This window comes from Cyprinodon tularosa, unplaced genomic scaffold, assembly GCF_016077235.1.
Source record: "Cyprinodon tularosa strain WSP-4 unplaced genomic scaffold, ASM1607723v1 ctg255, whole genome shotgun sequence".
Classification (NCBI taxonomy): Eukaryota; Metazoa; Chordata; class Actinopteri; order Cyprinodontiformes; family Cyprinodontidae; genus Cyprinodon; species Cyprinodon tularosa.
Window position 1 is genome coordinate 590247 of NW_024038948.1, and position 18148 is coordinate 608394.

The 18148-nt window shown below is 36.3% G+C and overlaps 1 protein-coding gene across 1 annotated transcript; it reads left to right on the plus strand.

Moving 5' to 3' along the window:
* The first annotated feature begins 2457 nt into the window (after window positions 1–2457).
* Window positions 2458–17025, plus strand: st8sia1 (ST8 alpha-N-acetyl-neuraminide alpha-2,8-sialyltransferase 1). The gene is made up of 5 exons (XM_038288420.1): window positions 2458–3125; window positions 4601–4745; window positions 12592–12701; window positions 13533–13625; window positions 16139–17025. Exons 1-5 carry the CDS (start codon window positions 2947–2949, stop codon window positions 16608–16610), a joined length of 999 nt encoding a protein of 332 aa, XP_038144348.1. The 5' UTR covers window positions 2458–2946; the 3' UTR covers window positions 16611–17025.
* The last annotated feature ends 1123 nt before the right edge of the window (window positions 17026–18148 follow it).

The window sequence follows — 18148 nt, forward strand, 5'->3', positions numbered from 1 at the left end:
TTCTGAGCCGCGACCATAAGATGGCATAACTAAGCCTGATCTTTATTTTTTTTACATTACTTGGCCCTGTTCACATCTGGTACCATCCATTCCAAACAAACCAGTCATGTCAGCCTCAGGAATGCTTTATTCTGACAATATTCAATGGTGGCCTATAATCTCTGTCTTTTGTTTTTATACAAAATATTGGTGTTATTCTTTGTGTTTTAATGTCATATTTTTATTTTGTTCTGTTATTTTTTTTGCTTAGATTGTCATGTTTACCACACAAAACCTTTGTTACAGTATGGATTTGTTTTACACATTTTAGAAATTTTTGTTAAACCTTGTCAATACTTTTTTGTATTGGTCTCACTTGTCACTCAATGCCATTCTCACTTCTCGGACTTTTTTGAATGAGTTTAGTCTTTTGTTCATTTAACCTGCACCTTTTAAGACATTATCTCTCCTTTTTCTTGCCCAAAAGTATCACAGTGGAATTTCCTTGAGTATTTCATGTGTTTCAGAGCTGAATAAAAAAGATAAATCTTGGAAAAATGTTGAACATTTTTGCTCTTGACTTGCAAGCCTTCTGTTTGAATTTAGATAGAATCAATTAATTTTCTTGCAGAATTTGTATTTGAATACTATCCAAGGATTAAAAAAAAAAAATTATGGATCCTGTCATGGTCTTCAGATTTAAAGTTGGTTTAATCTGTAATATTCTGCAGTTTTCAGTTTGTATTAATCGGTACACCTGTCAGGGATTTAGCTTCACCCTATAGGTAAGAATCTTTTGCTCATTACTAACTCCTATTCAGTCAGGTTATGATTCCTTCTTATATTTTTATGTTGGTCTGTATTTTTATAAAAGCTTGTTCACTTTATATTTTATTTGTTTATCAATACTTTATTTTTAAGTTAAACAGTTGGTAACTGCCAGCATTTTCAGCTTATTTTGCACAGTCCTCCATAGTAACACAACTGTTTGCAGACCACAGAGAACAGCTGGACATGACTTCACACAAGTGGCCTGCCATGCCATCTCTTTCACCACCCTCCCAACATTGACTCTTGCCCTCTATTAATCCCAGCATGGTTCCATTAGGAGCCCTAACTGCCCCATATTTCTCTACACCTCACTTGGAGAAGTTTCTGGTATTTGACTCGGTCAAGAATGCAGTTGTTTGTTTGTTTGTTTTATTTATTGTGTTTTGTAGTGTTGTGCCCTGAGAAAAGGCCAAAGGGAACATTGAAGGTATGAGAAGCTATCAATGTCCAAGACACACATCCAAAGGGAAAGCCTGGCTGGCGTTCTCTGATTTATTTTTTTTTTTTTGTTGTTGGTGCTTCTCAAAAAAAGCATTTTATTACATTCAGTCTAATAATAATCATATTCAGACCAACGCCCACAATATTCACAGATTATACAGAGATGATTAAATGCCTTTAATTTTAATAATTTTATAGGTATTATCTGTTGTTGTTGTTGCCTACATAAAGCCTGCAGATGGCGGTAGTGCAATATGATATAAGTTTCCTAAAGGATGAAAGAGCACACACACACTGCCTGGTAGGAACTGAACATATTTTGGGTAACTGTTGGGTTACTGTGGTTATCCTGCAGCAAAGCACATGTTTTTACTGGTGAAATCCTTGGTCTGCTAATTTGCTTCGCTGCCATTTCAATAAATTGTCAGCGATGCAACAATTTAATGTGATGTATTAAATTTTAATGCATCACATAAATATTTAATTCCCCTTCATCGTAGGCATTATATCTCAAGAAAAACAACCTCATAGCACAATATTAGAAACACATACTCTCTCTGACACGTCAGAGAGAGTATGTGTTTCTTTTTGCTGTTGTTTTGTTTCTGGTTTGTTGTTTTTGTGCTAAACAACCCTTTTGCCCCAAATCACTGGTTCAGTTTCACCAGGAAATAAAACAATATCCCACAAAGTTTAAAAATATTGTACTATAGCCTGGATGTTTTAGTTAAAAAGACAAAACAACTTATTTCTTTTTACCAAGAATGAATTCAGCTGAGAGTGTAAATCTTTATTACAAAGAGCATAATGGGGAAATTGCGACCCAGCCATTGAATTTAAGAACATTCTGTTTGCCTTACAACAGTATTTCTAGAGCATTTATAAAAACAGCAAAGTAGAAAACAATGAAACCGAGAAAATGAAATACTTATATGTTCATATAAAAAAAAAAGTAAAAAAACAACAAAACTGAAAAAATAAAGTACCGAAATGAATGTGCTTCTGTCAATAGATCAATAGAATTATGAGGTGATTTTGGCCAGTGGAGGTTTTTATTATGGGAAATATGGCACCCAATCCCAGCACCATCACTGTCATTCCGCAATTTATACAAGATGTTTGAGCTGAGTTTTCAGCCCAGATGCTCGGGGCGTTTGACCGCATGCTTTTATTTTGAAAGCAACATTCGCCTTAAACCCATCCATCTTAACGCACCTCCTTTTTTACTGTCTCGGTAAAGGGGTATGTGTTGACAAGGGAAATCTGCATCTGTGCAGCTCACCTTCATTGATTTAGGCAAGGGGCCCTTAAAGAGCCTCGAACCCCGTAGAAAGGATCGCTTTTCAGTGCTGAAGGTCGAAATACGGAGCGGACCAGCATACGCCAAGGCTTTGATTTGGAGGTCCGTCTGATTCCTCCCAATAAGCCAGCCTGGGGTGATGGTGCTGATGCACCGCCAGCAGGGCGCCGCAGGGACAGGCTCCTTCCTTTTCTTCACTTATTCTAATTCATCTAATTCATAACCGGGTTTCCAGTCAGATGCATAAACCAAGCAACCGGATCACCGAGCAGCTTGTACCCCACTTAAAAATGCTCTGACCCGAGATTGGAGGCAAGGAGCGGCTCTGATTCTGCGCTTTTTGCGGGGTTCGCACCGCCTCGCTGCTGCTGTTTCTATAGAAGACTGGGAGGAAGATGTTGGCGCGATGCTACCGGGCCAAGCTGTCGGCGTGGGCCGCTCTGTGCGTGCTGGTGCTCGGATGGTTCTACGTTTACCCCGTTTACAGACTCCCGAGCGACAAAGAGATTGTGGAGGAGGTGCTGGGGCTGGGGGAAGTGTGGCAGAAGAATCAGACTGGCATCGATCTGTACAGGTTGGTCTCCAGGCGCACATGCGTCTGAAACATCCTTAGATCTCTATTATCATTCATTAGATTTGGCTGCTGGGAATGAAATGCAACTAGAATAATAGAACAGTCTCTATTAAGCATTTATACAGCTAGGCAGGGGTGGTTCTAGACAGGGGCCAAGAGGGGCCTGTGCCTTTTGTTTTCATTACAAATTTTGTTTTTGCAATTATTTAAAAACAAAAAGGGGATAGCTTAAGTGGTACTGAGATAGGATCCCAGTTTCCATTTGCTAAATCTTTTTTTTTTTTTTACAAATAAAAAAAATGCTCTAATACAGAGTTTATAGATTTTTTTTATTTATTTCAACTTAAATTAAGTCAAAAATATGTAAAATTCCTAAATTATGAATGTATATTGACCTAATAAGAAATAGAATTTAAATTAAACAATTTAATAGAAATGTCACCTCATGCAGCTATCTTACTATATTTTAATCCTTTGCACGTTTTTTTTTTTGTCAAGCTTTTCTTTGCCCCCATGAAAACATGCTGTGCCCCTTCTTGGCCCCCTGATACATTTGGTCTAAAACCGCCACTGCAGCTAGGCCTGAGATTATTCATAATATTGTGAGTTTGATGTAAAATTGTGTTTCTTAACTAAGCAGCCATTTTTTTTTTTTTTTTAGAAATACATCATATAAGTTAATATACATTTTGAAAAGAAGAGTTTTATTTTCAACTTTCATAGAGCATTGCATTTCAGAATGGTTTGTTGGAAGAACATCAATCAAAACGTTGTAATTGTTGTCTTGCTTTTTGCACATATTAGGTAGAGACTTCCAATTAATGTGTAGCTGAAAGGTCTTCTTTCCATTATCCTCATCTTTAGCTTCATTTGTAGAATATTTGATCAGAATCAAATAGGGACTCTGGGCTGAGCCGCTTCAAAAATATTCATTTTACTTTTAGTCTGGAAACAAAAATTGATAAAAGAAAAAAAAGAAAAAACAAAAAAACTTGCCCAAATCATACAAGTGTCTATGACTGTGGATTTAACTATATATGACCAAATCAAAGCTTGATTTGTTCCAATGGGACTTTTTTTTTTTTTATAACCATATTTTGCACACAGGAAATCTATTTAAAGATGTACAGAGGCCCCTTTCCGGGTGAGCAATCTGCTTTATATGCTTTGCTGCTCTGCCGGTATAATTTTCTCAACATGAAAAAAAAAAAAAAAAAATGTCTGCTTTCTCAATTCAAAAATGAATTGAATTTTTGAATTGAGAAAGCTTCCTGGAGAGGTGGCGAAACGTCTTCAAATCTTGGAAACCAAGTCCGGTGGATCTTTTTTGAATTTTTATGGAATCTTCTGTTTTAGGTTTTTTTGATTATTATAAGACGACCGCCTTTTTGATTTGCAACCTTGTGTCTGTGCAGCTCATTTGGACAAGTTGAAATCCTATTTTTTAGACTAACCTTGTACTATTTCCTGCACAGAACCCTGCTCACAGAATGCTGCAATCCAAAGTGGATGTTTTCGTTGACGAAGGAGAACTCTCCTATTGGCAAAGTCCTGTGGTACGACGGAGAGTTTTACCACTCGCACACCGTCAACAACGAGACATATTCTATTTTTGTGCAGGTACATTTTTTGTCTGTTAAGAGATGCATGTTCTGATTAGATGTGAAAATTTCTCACTAGTTTCACAAAAGCAATCCTTTATCATTGCACTAATGGTGAACACCTAAGTGATGGGGAATGCAGTGTGATTATCCCCCCACTGGCTGCTGCTATGAGACGGGGGTTTTCTCAGGAATAAATAATAAAGGAGAAAGGGAGGAGTCAGTGAAGAAGGCAACCATCCTTTGAGGGGGAGAGGATTACTTACACACATTGTCCCAGTGTGAGGGGGAGTCAATATAAAGCTGAGAAGGAGTGAGTGGATAAGCAGCCAAGGCGTCAAACTGAAGACGCTTTAATTGGAAAAACACATTCAGCCAGATTTTTTGAAATTTTTTTAATGTAAAAATCTGCATTTGTGCTTTTCCATTAAGTTTTGTCACATTGGGGTTTTTACTACATATTAGAGCAAAATATCAATTTGTATTTACAGCCCAATCCTTTTTCTTTGCATGCATTCAGTTGCATGTTTAGGCGTAAGGCAGGGAAAGACTTTATGTCAGTTCAGAAAAAAACAGGGTGTGTTGTTTTTTTTGTTTTTCTTTTTGATGCGCTATGTAACCACAGGAAGCTTGATTGCAGAAAATGGAAACGTGGTTCCGTTTCACAGGCTTCAAGTCTCTACCGTGAAAAAAATTGACATTGAGGACGTGATGAATATCTGACCCTAATTTGAAGTCGCTTGCAGCAAATGTTCAGTCATGCAAGCTGGAGGAGGTGAGGGTAAATGAATGAGAAACCTGAATGCAGTTAGAAAGTGGCAAACTGGGTAATGTCCAGTCTTAGTTGGTTATTTTAAGTGGAAAAAAAATACATTTTGGTCTCATCTAATATAAACACACCTTTCTCATGTTTGCTATATCTCCTCCATGGTTGGTGGTTACTTTAACTCGGTATATGTCTAGTTTTCTTTATATAATGACTTTTCTGTTGCTATTCTAACATAAATTGAAGGTCCTTTTTAAAAACTAATCTTTTAAACAGACAAGATAACCTTTAGCGTAGCCTTTGTCTCTTCTTCACCTTTTATTGCTGATTTTTTTGTTACTTCTATCAACTTTGTATTTTGGTTTTTGCCTTTTTATAATCATGATTATTTTTAATTCCATAGTATGTACCTGTACAGTACTTTGATTTTTAAAGTGCTTTATAAAGGGATGAAAATGATAAAGGATAGATATCTGCTTTGTTTACAGTTTTCCTAACTACAGATTTTCTTAACTTCTTCATGGTTCCCCACATGTCTTTAATAAGTACTTGAAACATTTTTACTTGTTTTTTTACGCTATTTAAATTTCATGTTCGTAAATGGAGGGTAAACTTTAAGATCTTAGGACATTTTTAAACCCAAGTCTTCTGAAAACCTTTCACATCTGAAAGCTTGACCTGAATTATGCAGAGATTTAAACCCCTGTCTAACTGCATGACTTTGGAGTTGAAGGTCAGGTTAAAAAAAAAAAAAAAAAAAAAACTAACATATTGTTGTTGTTTTTTTATTAATGTTATAATATGGTTTTGAATAAAAATGTGGTTTCCATGACATCGGTTGTCTTGTTTAGGAGGAAAAAATAAAGAAAAATAAAACATTATTAGAAATCCAAGAGACTTAACTCCAAACATAGCAATCAAAGTGAGGGGCATTTTTTAATGGTGCATCATAAGTAAATAGAAAATAACACTTTTGCCACAAGCCATATATGGATGTATAAAATTAGAGCTTAAAACATACTTTAAAATATAAGAATGGGCAGTGATTCTTGATTCACTGTCTAGATTGCTAAGCAGCCATGACAAAGCATTCTTAGGTGCTCAAGCCTGCTGGGTTATTAGAAAGTGTCATTGCCATAATTTAATCAGCATGAGCCACTGTTTGACCAAATACAGTAAACACAGGAAATCTAATTCCATCTTCCCGGAGAGTCAGAAAGTACGCAATGTCTTTATCTCTGCGGTTACATCCTGACAGAATTATCTTATGACTTCACCCCTTGACATCATCTTTGGGGGTGTTTCCCACTTTGACCTTGGGGTTTCCAGCCCATACTCAATTTCTTTTTCCTTTTAAGTACCTGGCAACATGACATATCTAAATGTTCTATTTATTTTAAAAAGTTACTTTAAGGTTTGCACTCATGGTTATTGTAGCATTTTGATTTCTTATAATTTTCCTTTCATCTTAATGTTAAAAAGCCTGTTCTTGTATTCAGCTTTATCAAGTCTTAGGACATCAAAGCACTTCACAATACATTCAGGGATTTTACACTTTTAAAAAACATATTTCGAGGGCAATGCAATAATGCTTTTTTATTTTTGTTCATTCTGCTGTTAAGTTAAGCATACTTTTTAATTTTTATTAGAAGCTTAGCTAATTTTATTTTTCTTGTTAGTCTTATCAGTCCAGTTGTATTTAATTAAGTACTCTTTGTTTTAAGTACTCTTATCACCTCATCTAATTCCTTGCATGTATAAAACACATAGGGCTGCAACTCACAATTAATTTGCAAATCGATTAATCTGTTGATTATTTTTTCGATGAATCGATTCATAATCGGATAGCCAAAGGTTTCTTAAAGAAGACTGTTTATGAAATTGACCCACTTGAGGAGTTCTGCATAGAGGATATTGACAGATGAAAAAAATTGTCTAAAATGCAAAATATTTATATATTTTACTGCTCTAAGTAGGTCGCTCTGTCAGCTAAAGGCATGTTTTACAGTCTCTATACTCCAGTTAGCGATTAATAGATCACTAAATTAATAGAAAATTATTTCAATAATAGATTAATCAAGATTAATCCAATTAATTGTTTCAGCCCTAAAACCAATACTTGACAATAAAGCCTTTTCTGGTTGTGGTTATTCCTGTTAGATTGCCTTTATGTCCACCCTCTGCTTCCTCTCAGCTGCTCTCTCTGTTAATTATAAGCCCACCTGTCTCTTGTTCCACTAATCACTTCCCCACACTATATACTTCCCTCTTGTTACTTGTTTTTCTTCTTCTGTTTCTCAACAGTTCCTCTCTTTTGGCACAGAAATGTATTGGATAGTAAAGAATAAATGTCTATCTTACTTGAAAAAACAGCATGTACATATTGTTCCTACATAATCAGTTCTCTATTTTCACACATTGACAGTGTGACACGCATTTTATCAAGTCCTCAGGCTCACACAACCTACTTGTAACTTCTCACTCTTAAACAAATGCAAACAATTTGGAATGATCCTGAAATATACCTCAAATATACCAGAACCTTAGGTACTAAAATATATTTTTAAATTCATAGACCTGTAGTATCAAAATGGCCTAAATACACATTTGTGATCGGGCACTACTTCCATCTGGTAATGTCTTTGTATATAATGCAAAGCAGTATGATTTGCTGCTCAAACAAATAAGGACTAATTTTGAATCCACAAAGAGATAAAACATGACCTGTGATGTTTATGGAATAACAGTGAGAAGTTGTTGCAGCATGAAAACCTGGTAAAACACTGCAGGTTAAACCGCAACACAGAATATATAGAACTGATGATGAGGACCAATTAGGAGAACACAGGTTATGATGCTTGACGGTGGAAGACAGGTACAGTGCAGTTAAAGAGTGAGAAAATTGAGCTTTTAATGGTACTAAGTAGTGTTGCAGATGAAGTTGTTAATATTCATAAAAGTGACTATAAATTAAACACCTCAAGATATGAGGCAAGGAGAAAAAATACATGCTTTTAACAAATACCTTCATTAATTAAGCTTTTTAAAAAGGCAGGAATGCTTAGTTTAAGTAAGAATTCCTAAAGAATAAATCATTTAGAGTTGATTATATTGATCATACAAAGCAATTTTAGTAAAACAGATATGGTGAACTTTAAAAATATATATTGGATGATGTGGCGGCTGGTGGAGTTTTCTCCAAGGGGGGGCTATAAATTCAAAATAGACGTATACCAAAAACCAATCAAAGTATATTTATAGAACTGCCAAAAACAAAAAACTTTTTAAAACACATAATTTCATGAACAGGTTAACTTTTTGTATATAAATGTTGCCCTTCTGAGGCTTTGTGAAGGCAAATCTGTCTTTTGCATGGTCCAATATTGTTTTACAGACCTAAAAAGAAATAATGCACCAGTTTAATAATGGAGAAGCTATTAGTCAGCTTTATCCTCTTTAATATATAAAAACAATTTATTTGAGAATGTTTGTTTTTAGGAGAAACTAGGTAAATTAACAAATACCTAGAAAAAGTACACTACGTTATATTATTTTCCATGTGAATCCCAGATTTATTTTATTTTTTGCCTTTTCTAAAAAGTGCTTTAAATCAGTCCTACCTGTCTTTATCCATGCTGGGTCAGATCCTGACATTTAAAAAAGGAGTCAGGCAGTCAAGATAGCATAATAAAGCATTGGCCCCGCTGCATGCAGTTAGCCTAGTTAGCTTCCAGCTTCTATGGTAAGTTTGCTTTAGGGGTTTCACTTAACCAAATTTTTCTTTTGCCATTTCTCTCTCTCTTTCAAATCGTCTCCAACTTCCACGACTCGACCTGTCAATCAGCCGCATCATGGCTGTGACATCACTTTCTGTCAACTCAGGGCACATTAGGGCGGCGCCCCGAGATCTCCTATCCTTTCACATTGCAGAAGAGCTTCTTCGTATGCACATATTTTAACTAGACAATGGCCAAAAAAGATTAAATATTCATCTTGCACGTCTAAAATATATATATATTTTGAAATATGTAAATTTCATAATAAAATTTTATTTGTTTTTTTTAATGTCTTAATCAAGGTCATTAGGTGGGTGGGGCGGCGCCCTAATGCCCTGTATTGACCAGCCACCATTCGATGGTTAAAAATAGCGCAATATATTTTTTGTGATTTAAAATCCATCCAATTGGCAATAACTGTCAAATTAATATTTTAAAATGTAGGTATTGACATTGCTGTACAGTTATTTTGTGTGTATATATATCTATATATATATAGATATATATATAGATATATATATATATATTGCTGTCAGCACTTTAAAATTTTCTCCAAGGTCAGATCAAAACATATATATCCTGGTTAAACCTTTGTGGCCTGCAGTGCGTTTCTTGGGGAAAAGGGAAATGTTAGTTATCTGGGGCAAAATGTGCTCCGAGTCCAACAATGCACTAAATATAGTGAACTACCTCCTCAGTTGTTGCATGTCTTAACAAAGACAAAAGGTTATGCTACACCGAACTGGCAGCAGCTAGAGAATTAGGAGATAAGCCAGGGAATGTGCATATTAGGCATATTATGGCAAGTAATTACTGGTTAGCAATATATTTTAAACACCGCTCGTTTACATATGGCTTAGTAGTCCAAAAAGTAGATTCTTATTATCTTTTTCTTCTCTGGGATAAACTAATGTGATTGTAAACATCAGACCCATATTCATCACATTGGTCTGATGTTTACATACAAACTCTGTAACTTTAACCTTTTGTTTTATCATTAATATACTTCTTTTTATTTTTTTTAATCTGTTTGGATGTCTTTAAATAATGCTGCTTATCTTTCTAAGACATTGTTTTTTGTTTGGTTCTTATTTCTTAATCAAAAGGTTTCCGTTTTTGTGCCCTTTGTTGTTATAAGAACTGTGCTGAGGTTCCAGGCAGACATGAAACCGTGAATGTTCACTCTATGAAGAATAATGGGGGTAGTTCTTTCCACTACATCTCAGAATTACTGGCTCTAACGTCATCGCTGCAGAAGCATGACATACCATCTACTTTTATGTTTAATCAATATCTCACTGCTGTTTTAAACTACTGTAGGTGGAGTTCACATGATGATAAGCTAATGATTCACAATCAAGGCTTTTCATAGTAACTCATTGTTTATATTATCAGAAAAAGACAAGTTTTCTCTTGTATGAAGAGGAACTTTTTATCACATGAAGTGATAAAGGCTTTTTTAATATGCTGAACAGATTGTATTACACTCTGACCGAATAAACAAAACATGCATTTTTAAACATTTTCAAATTTTATATATAAGATATAACAAAACAGGAATTAATAACAGGAATAAAAGATGTGAAACAGTTGATATCCAATGTACAGAGATATAAACACCTTTCATATTATTTAAACAGTTCCGTCCAAGAGCAACTACAACCCTCAAATTACATTATGCGCAGATAATGGCACCAATTTCCTTCCAGCAATCTGCTTTATTACATTAGAAACAGAGATCTATATCACAGCTAATATCCACTACATTGAAACAAAGTCATTTGCTTTGACAGCAAGTCAATAATGCATATTATCGTGAATATTTCCACGATGTCTTACCCCCTTATGTTACAGAAGTTTTGTATGATGCCCTAACTTTCACACTCATCACATCCTTACTTTCCAGAATAGATGATATTGCTCCGGCATGCAGCATAGCTAAATTAGCGCTATTTAGGTGCTGGAATAATAACTTTATCAAGGGTTTATAATTTGAAACAGAACCACATAATGTGCATTCTGCATAGTTGTCACCGTTAAACATTGTAAATAATTCCAGAACGGAGCATGCTTCAGCTCTGATATTATTTCTCTTGCTAATATCAGTGTTTTCCGTGTAAGATTAACATTATCAATAAATCAGATGGTCAAATTTTAGTCAAATCAACCATTAATCAACAATTAATCATAAGACAATTATTTTGTTTACACAGTAGACACCTGAAATGCTAAACCAGGGCTTTTAACAAGTTAGTTTTCTACCGAAGAAAATGGTAGTATACTGCCACCCCTTGGAAACACATTCGTGCCTTTGTTGGGGTTGGCTTTGTGAACTGCTTCATAGCCACCACTTTTGCTTCCCCTGCTCGAACAAAACAACTTCTTCTACTTAGGTAGTTGCTGTTTTTTTTAAACCAAGAGGCATTACTTTGTACAACTACAAACCAAAAACCAGATAAAGTTACTAAAGTGGCTATATCAGGAGCTCTTCTGGCCAGAGGCACTTGCCAATACCCTTTTAGACGATCAAAGTTGCTAACCAACCATGCAGACTCAACTCTGGCTATGCAGTTGTCTATCGTAGTGACATGGACGAGATCTTCTTATAGCAATGCTGGTTACTTTCCGATAATTTCTCTATGTCTAAATCTAGAGTCAAACTTTTAACTCGAAGTCAGGGTGAAACACAATTTGAAACACAAAGTTCAGCTTTACCATTTAAAACATATATTATACTTCTGTCATTAACTTTTTTTGTCTTCTTCTTTGATACTTCGTAACTTGATTGTTTAATGGGTTTTATGGGTCTCCCATATCTATGTAATGCTCTGTCAGATAGGTCTGTGTGGTAAACCAGAACTTGTTGCCAACTTATCATGTTTTTCACAATCTAAATGATCTATATCTGAAATGAGAAATATATATATTTATTTTTATCTGTATTATTTATTGAAAATGTACATTTGTGTATAAACTCTTTTGTAACAGCTGGTTAATTATAAGGCATAGGACATATTTAATCTGTGGTATTTCCTATCTGTGCGTGATAATCAGATTATTTCTGCACATCTAATATCAACTTCCTTCCTTGGGCTTTTTAACTGATAGAAGAAACAGAGTATGATTCATCAGTTGCATGACCCCAGCTTGTTTTCAGAACATTCCACCCCTTATATCTCCTTGGTGATTTGGCTTTCAGCACCCCGGGGCCTTGGGTGGAAATTAGCACAAGGCTGTATTATGACCTCAATGTTAAAGTCTGTCTTTTGGAGAGAATCAATGCTTTCTTGTCGGCTAATAAAACTATATCTTGTCTCCTCCAGAGCAACCCCCTGAACTTTCCTCTTAAAAAGTGTGCTGTGGTTGGCAATGGTGGTATCCTCAGGAACAGCAGGTGTGGGCAGGAGATTGACCAGGCTGACTTTATCATGCGGTGAGGATTTTTGGGGTCTGTGGGTTCGTGATTTTAATTTGAATGGGGACACAGCCCTTTGGGACACAATGGGATCATAAATGGAAGCAAGCAGTAACAGCAGAGTGAGATGCCGATTGCCCTTAGTTACATTGTGCACTCTTCTTCCCTGTGAATACGTCTTTTTTTTTTTTTAAAGAACCTTTCAAATGAGGCTTTGAAGATTTCCTGCATCATTAGTACACCCAGTGTACTTACTGCTGTATAATTCAACATAATTGCAACCATGCTTCAATTGGCTCTTTGGTAGCATGATGCCTGCAGTCTTTTTACATTTCATTGTGATTTTATGATAAAAAAAATCCTAAAATGTTGCACAAAGTGCAGGTTTGAATGCCTGATCGGAATGAAGATATAAAAAGATGATAGAAGTAATGAAAATTCTCATTAGCTTGCAAAGTACTTTCATCTGTTTCATCTGGAATAGAGTGTGGCATTCTCTTAATGCACTCTACATTTTACACATTTACACATTACCAGCTGTGCATAACTTCTACGACAAATATTGAGCAGTGCTAATCTTTGTGTAAATAACCATCAAGTAGCTGTGAAAAGAATAAGGACTAAAAAACTAACCTGTGTTGGTATGATATAAGACATTTCTCATAGTGAGATTGAGATAACTATTTAAAATTAAAAATTAAAAAAATGTAGCCTCTGGGCTCACATCCTCTTCAATATGGTCTTTATTAAATTTTGTAGCTACACATTTTAGCGACTTTTTATTAATGCGTTACTTCATGTTCATTAATATGCAATTAACACTCACAATGAGCCATTTTACTCTTTTAGATGTAACCTTCCACCACTCACGAAGAAATATATGGAAGACGTGGGAACGAAAACTCACCTGGTCACTGCCAACCCAAGCATCATTGAGAAAAGGTAAACCGTTTCAAAAACAGCAAATCAAACCGCTCATCAATAACTGGCTTAAATCCTGAGAATGTGAATGGGGATCCTTGTGTTCTGAGTGAATGAATGTAATTGGTTATTTTGTGAGATTAGATCTTAAAGAGTCTCTCAAATCGGGTGCAGAGGTAGAACATAAAGGCTGCATAAGGCTGAAATACTGTATGACAGGCCAAAAGTGATACACAACTTAACTGTATGGACAAAAAAATCTCCAGTTGCGTTAACATCATTGTAAAGAAACTTCATACTGGATTTGTTTTAGGATTTTTAAATTTTCTGAGAAATTAAGAGTCCAGATTAATCTAAAATGACCTAATTGATGGTTCTTGCACTTATGGTTCCACCCAAAATAATATCTATAAACTCTGGCCATGGTGGGTCCTACAAAATATTAGCCAATCTACTTCGTCTACTGTCACAAAAGATTGGCTAGTTCTTTGTTGAACAAAGATTTTGCGTACTTTCCCCCAGTATGTTATTTATGTAGGCTCTAAGTGCAACTCATATGCTGTTTGGCTAGCGGTCCACCATTACACCAAAGCATGAAGAAGTACTCCTATGCTTTTTTGCTGCTGTGACTTTTTTGGAGCTATTTGTTCACTCTTTTGTGTAAACTGGAGCATCAATGGCCGAAAAGAATTCGGACAAACCTAGCCAGAAAAGAAGGTACTATATACTAAGTATAAATAAAATATAGTAAGTTCTGTATTTTCTTAATTATGAAAAATGTACAGTGCTAACATGGGGAGAGACTTCCTCTTTTTATGGAGATTTCCTGCTGACAAGGTGCATCCCAGCACTTTGCTGCCGGGGTTTTTGCTAGTTTGCTTCAAAAGTTTTCCTGCTGCAAAAAAAAAACAAAAAGACAAAGACTTTCTTCTTTGGTAACTTTTACCAAAAGGCTGATTTTGTAGCTTTATTAATTATTATGCAGCAAAGTAACCTCAGTACATTACCAGCACCGCTATTGTTAACATCATAACAAGACCTGCCTTATTTTAGATGTTATGCTGGGTTCTCCTGTGACTTCCTCCATAAGTCCTTTCCATGAGCTGTTGGCGAAATCGTGCTAGGCCTGCCTGCCACTTAAATAAATCACTCCCATAAATTAAAGACTTTAATAAAGCATACAAATTGAAGAACTGTAAGACTCTTTTCTTTGATTTGTTATCCTGAGCTTGCATACTTTTAACTGATGTTGCAACTTCCTGATCGCTTAAAAAGCCTCTGTATGAGAAGCAAATAAATGCGAAATAATTGTCAGTCTGCAATACCGAGTTTTACTATACACACATAGGGCCGGATCTATCAAAGGTTTGCGTGTATAAAAACGTGAGCTATTTCACTGGGCACGCTAAAAAATGTACAAACTGATCTATCAACAGCGTGCTAAAAGGATTTGGTCTTTAAAATGTGCTAAATAGCGCCTCTTATCCATTTAGTACTTTTTCTGCAATGAATATGCAATATGGGGCGTTTACACGCAAAAGTGCGTCTTGTGGGAGGAGAACATGTAAATATATTAATTTAGCACTCGCAAAGAGATTTATCAAACCTGAAAGCAATTTTGCTAACGCTATCTGACTCTATATTTAACACGTTTCAAAAGAAGGTGCAAATGGTCTGTATGCGTAATTGCGCACACATGGCAGCGGTTATTGTCGCAAGAAGGAGACATCGAAATGAAGCAAGGAGATGCAGAGAACGCATTTTTTCACTCCGTGTAAATATTTTTGGAATGAACGAGGAAACGATCATCAAAACATATCGTTTATCCAGCATTGCCATTTTGGAGCTGTTGGGGGAACTCCGAATGGATTTGGAGCCAGCCACAAGGAGGACCCACGCAATACCAGATATCACAAAATTCCTTGCAACATTGCACTTTTTTGCATTTGGGTCATTCCAGCGTACGGTTGCAGCGAGAGCTGGGATCTCCCAATCTCCTTTTTTCAGAAGTGCTGTCCGACGGGGTTGGGGTTCTCCCCCTGAGCCTGTGGAGCAACGTGCCAAATGCTGCGGGGATCTCATCCACAGTCACAGGCCAATACAAAACACCTGTTTGTTTGTTTTTTACTGCAGCACATACCACCTTAGGGAATAAAGGTTGCCAATTTATATATATATATATATATTTTTTTTTTATTTTTTTATTTTTTATTTTTTTTGTTGGGGGTCACTGTAAGATTTAAATTTCTTAATGCACTAGTAGTTTGTACAGACTACAAACTACTTTGCCACAAACCACAAAACGCGCAAAACCATCATTTAAATAGGGCGTCTCCAACAGTTTTGCACCTTCCACCAGTTACGCAATCATTCTTGTTAAATCACCCGCAAACCATGGTTCAACCCCTCGCGCAAAATTCCAGTTTGCGAGCGCAAATTACTGCACGCAAAATTGGATCTTGATAAATCCGGCCCATAGTGATGTTACTCATTGCACTCATGTACTTAGAGCCAGTCTCCTTGTTCTTCCTCAGATTCCAGAACCTTCTGTGGTCCAGAAAATCCTTTGTGGATATTATGAAGGCATATGGCTCCAGCTTCATCTATATGCCAGCATTTTCCATGAAACCAGGTACCGACCCGTCGCTACGGGCCTACTACGCCCTCGCAGACTCCTCCTCCAACCTCACAATGCTCTTTGCAAACCCAGATTTTCTGCACAGCGTGAGTAAATTCTGGAAATCCCGCGGTGTTCATGGCAAACGCCTCTCTACGGGGCTCTTCCTGGTCACCTTGGCTCTCGGACTGTGTGACGAGGTGACAGCTTATGGGTTTTGGCCATTCTCCGTTGACCTTCAAGAGAAACCCATCAGCCACCATTATTATGACAACATTCTTCCAGATAAATGGTTCCATGCCATGCCAGAGGAGTTTGTCAAGCTTTGGCAGCTACACAAAAGTGGCGCTTTACGCATGAGGGTAGGACACTGTCCTCCTCAACATTAAGGGATTTAGAGGACTTGAAGGACTCGCTTATTACAGCAAGGTAATGGTCATCAGAAAGTCTTGATAGCAAAAAAATCGGCCACTTGTCAGAATAAAGGTATTATTTTTGCATATTTACTTTGGAGTTGCCTGCATTGCACCTATGCTGAGAAGACTTTCCCTGCTTTTCTCGAGTTTAATACTCAAATATCATAAGAATGTCTATTCCCTGACCAACACACAAGCAAGAATTTGCATACATTCCCAAAACTTGTCAGACATCTGCCCTTGTTTATGGAGCAGTGTGTGTGAATGTTTGTGTGTTTCAGTGGGAAACCTCAGCTGTGTAAAGGGGATGAGGGATGGACTTTCCCTTTGACCAACACATATGGTAGCTGGATCAGATCCCCATCCCAGTTTCTAATGTAAGAAGAATGAAGAAGCAAAATACCACAAGGGAATAATAATATACACTGAGAGAAAATGGTTTCACGAAAGCTAGCAACTTGAATCAAGTGCAATTTTTTGGAGCATGGTGGTGAAAACATGTTTTCAGTGATATGATATTGATAATGTCAAACAGGCATGAACTACATGCCTGTTTGACATTATCTTTGGTCTGAAATACAGTTCTAGTACAAGACAAGAGTTGTTCAAACTCTATCCCTTAGAATGTTTATCCAAGTTGCATTTTTAACCTTTGATCTAAAAGGGGAAATCTGCCGTTGTACTTCATGTTTTTGTTTGCCAAATGTGAATTTAGTTCTTTGGGGTTTTAAAGTGAATTCTGTTGCTAGTTCAAGACTACGAAAATAATCTACCAAAATAAATGTGAACAAATGGGTATCTAAGCTTTGACTTGAATCTAATAATTTTTTTACTTTTTGGTACAACACAAAGAGTTTAGGATCACAACTTAACCCACTTCTGCAGAGAATCTGCTGGAAGTAATCTCTTAGTAGCTGGACTGTACTTGTCAAGTGCCAAGCCTGGGGAAACAGTGGACTCTTTGATACACTCCGGACCAGTCCTCAGGCTACTTGTGCTCTGAAATGAGGAGACGCGGATATAAAAAGAGGCAATGAAAGACAAAGAGGACTCTATGACACAAAGTGGGCTTTTAGTCAGTGTTGCTTGCCCATTTAAATGTAAGATATCTTTTTGAGGACAGGTGAGACTTTTTCCCTGTACTTTTCTTTTGATATGATTCAGTATTGTTTTGTTTATTTTATTTTTTGGCTTTTTTTTGTATCAGGAAAAGCATTACATTTGAAGCCAACACTTTTTAGATGTTTTTTTTTGTACTTGAAAGCTCTGCAGATGGGGAAACATTGTTTATTTGAGGGTGATTTGTTTTTCAGTAAAGAGTCATGTCATATATGTTATTGTGCCCTACTTTTAATGGTGCAACCCTGAAAAACTGCATGAGGAATGCAGATTGTGAACTATAGTCATCTCTACTAGAGGTACCAAACATGTTTTGTAAGTTAGTGATCTATGTTCTTATCCATTCTGTCTGTAAAGCTGAATAAGGTCCAGTGCCTTTTAGATTATTCTAA

Bases quoted from the DNA above. Each gene is read 5' to 3' on its own strand.
- st8sia1 (XM_038288420.1), top strand. From the start codon at position 2,947: ATGTTGGCGCGATGCTACCGGGCCAAGCTGTCGGCGTGGGCCGCTCTG. The intron at 3,126-4,600 runs GTTGGTCTCCAG...TTTCCTGCACAG, and splicing joins ACTGGCATCGATCTGTACAG to AACCCTGCTCACAGAATGCT. The intron at 13,626-16,138 runs GTAAACCGTTTC...GTTCTTCCTCAG, and splicing joins CCAAGCATCATTGAGAAAAG to ATTCCAGAACCTTCTGTGGT.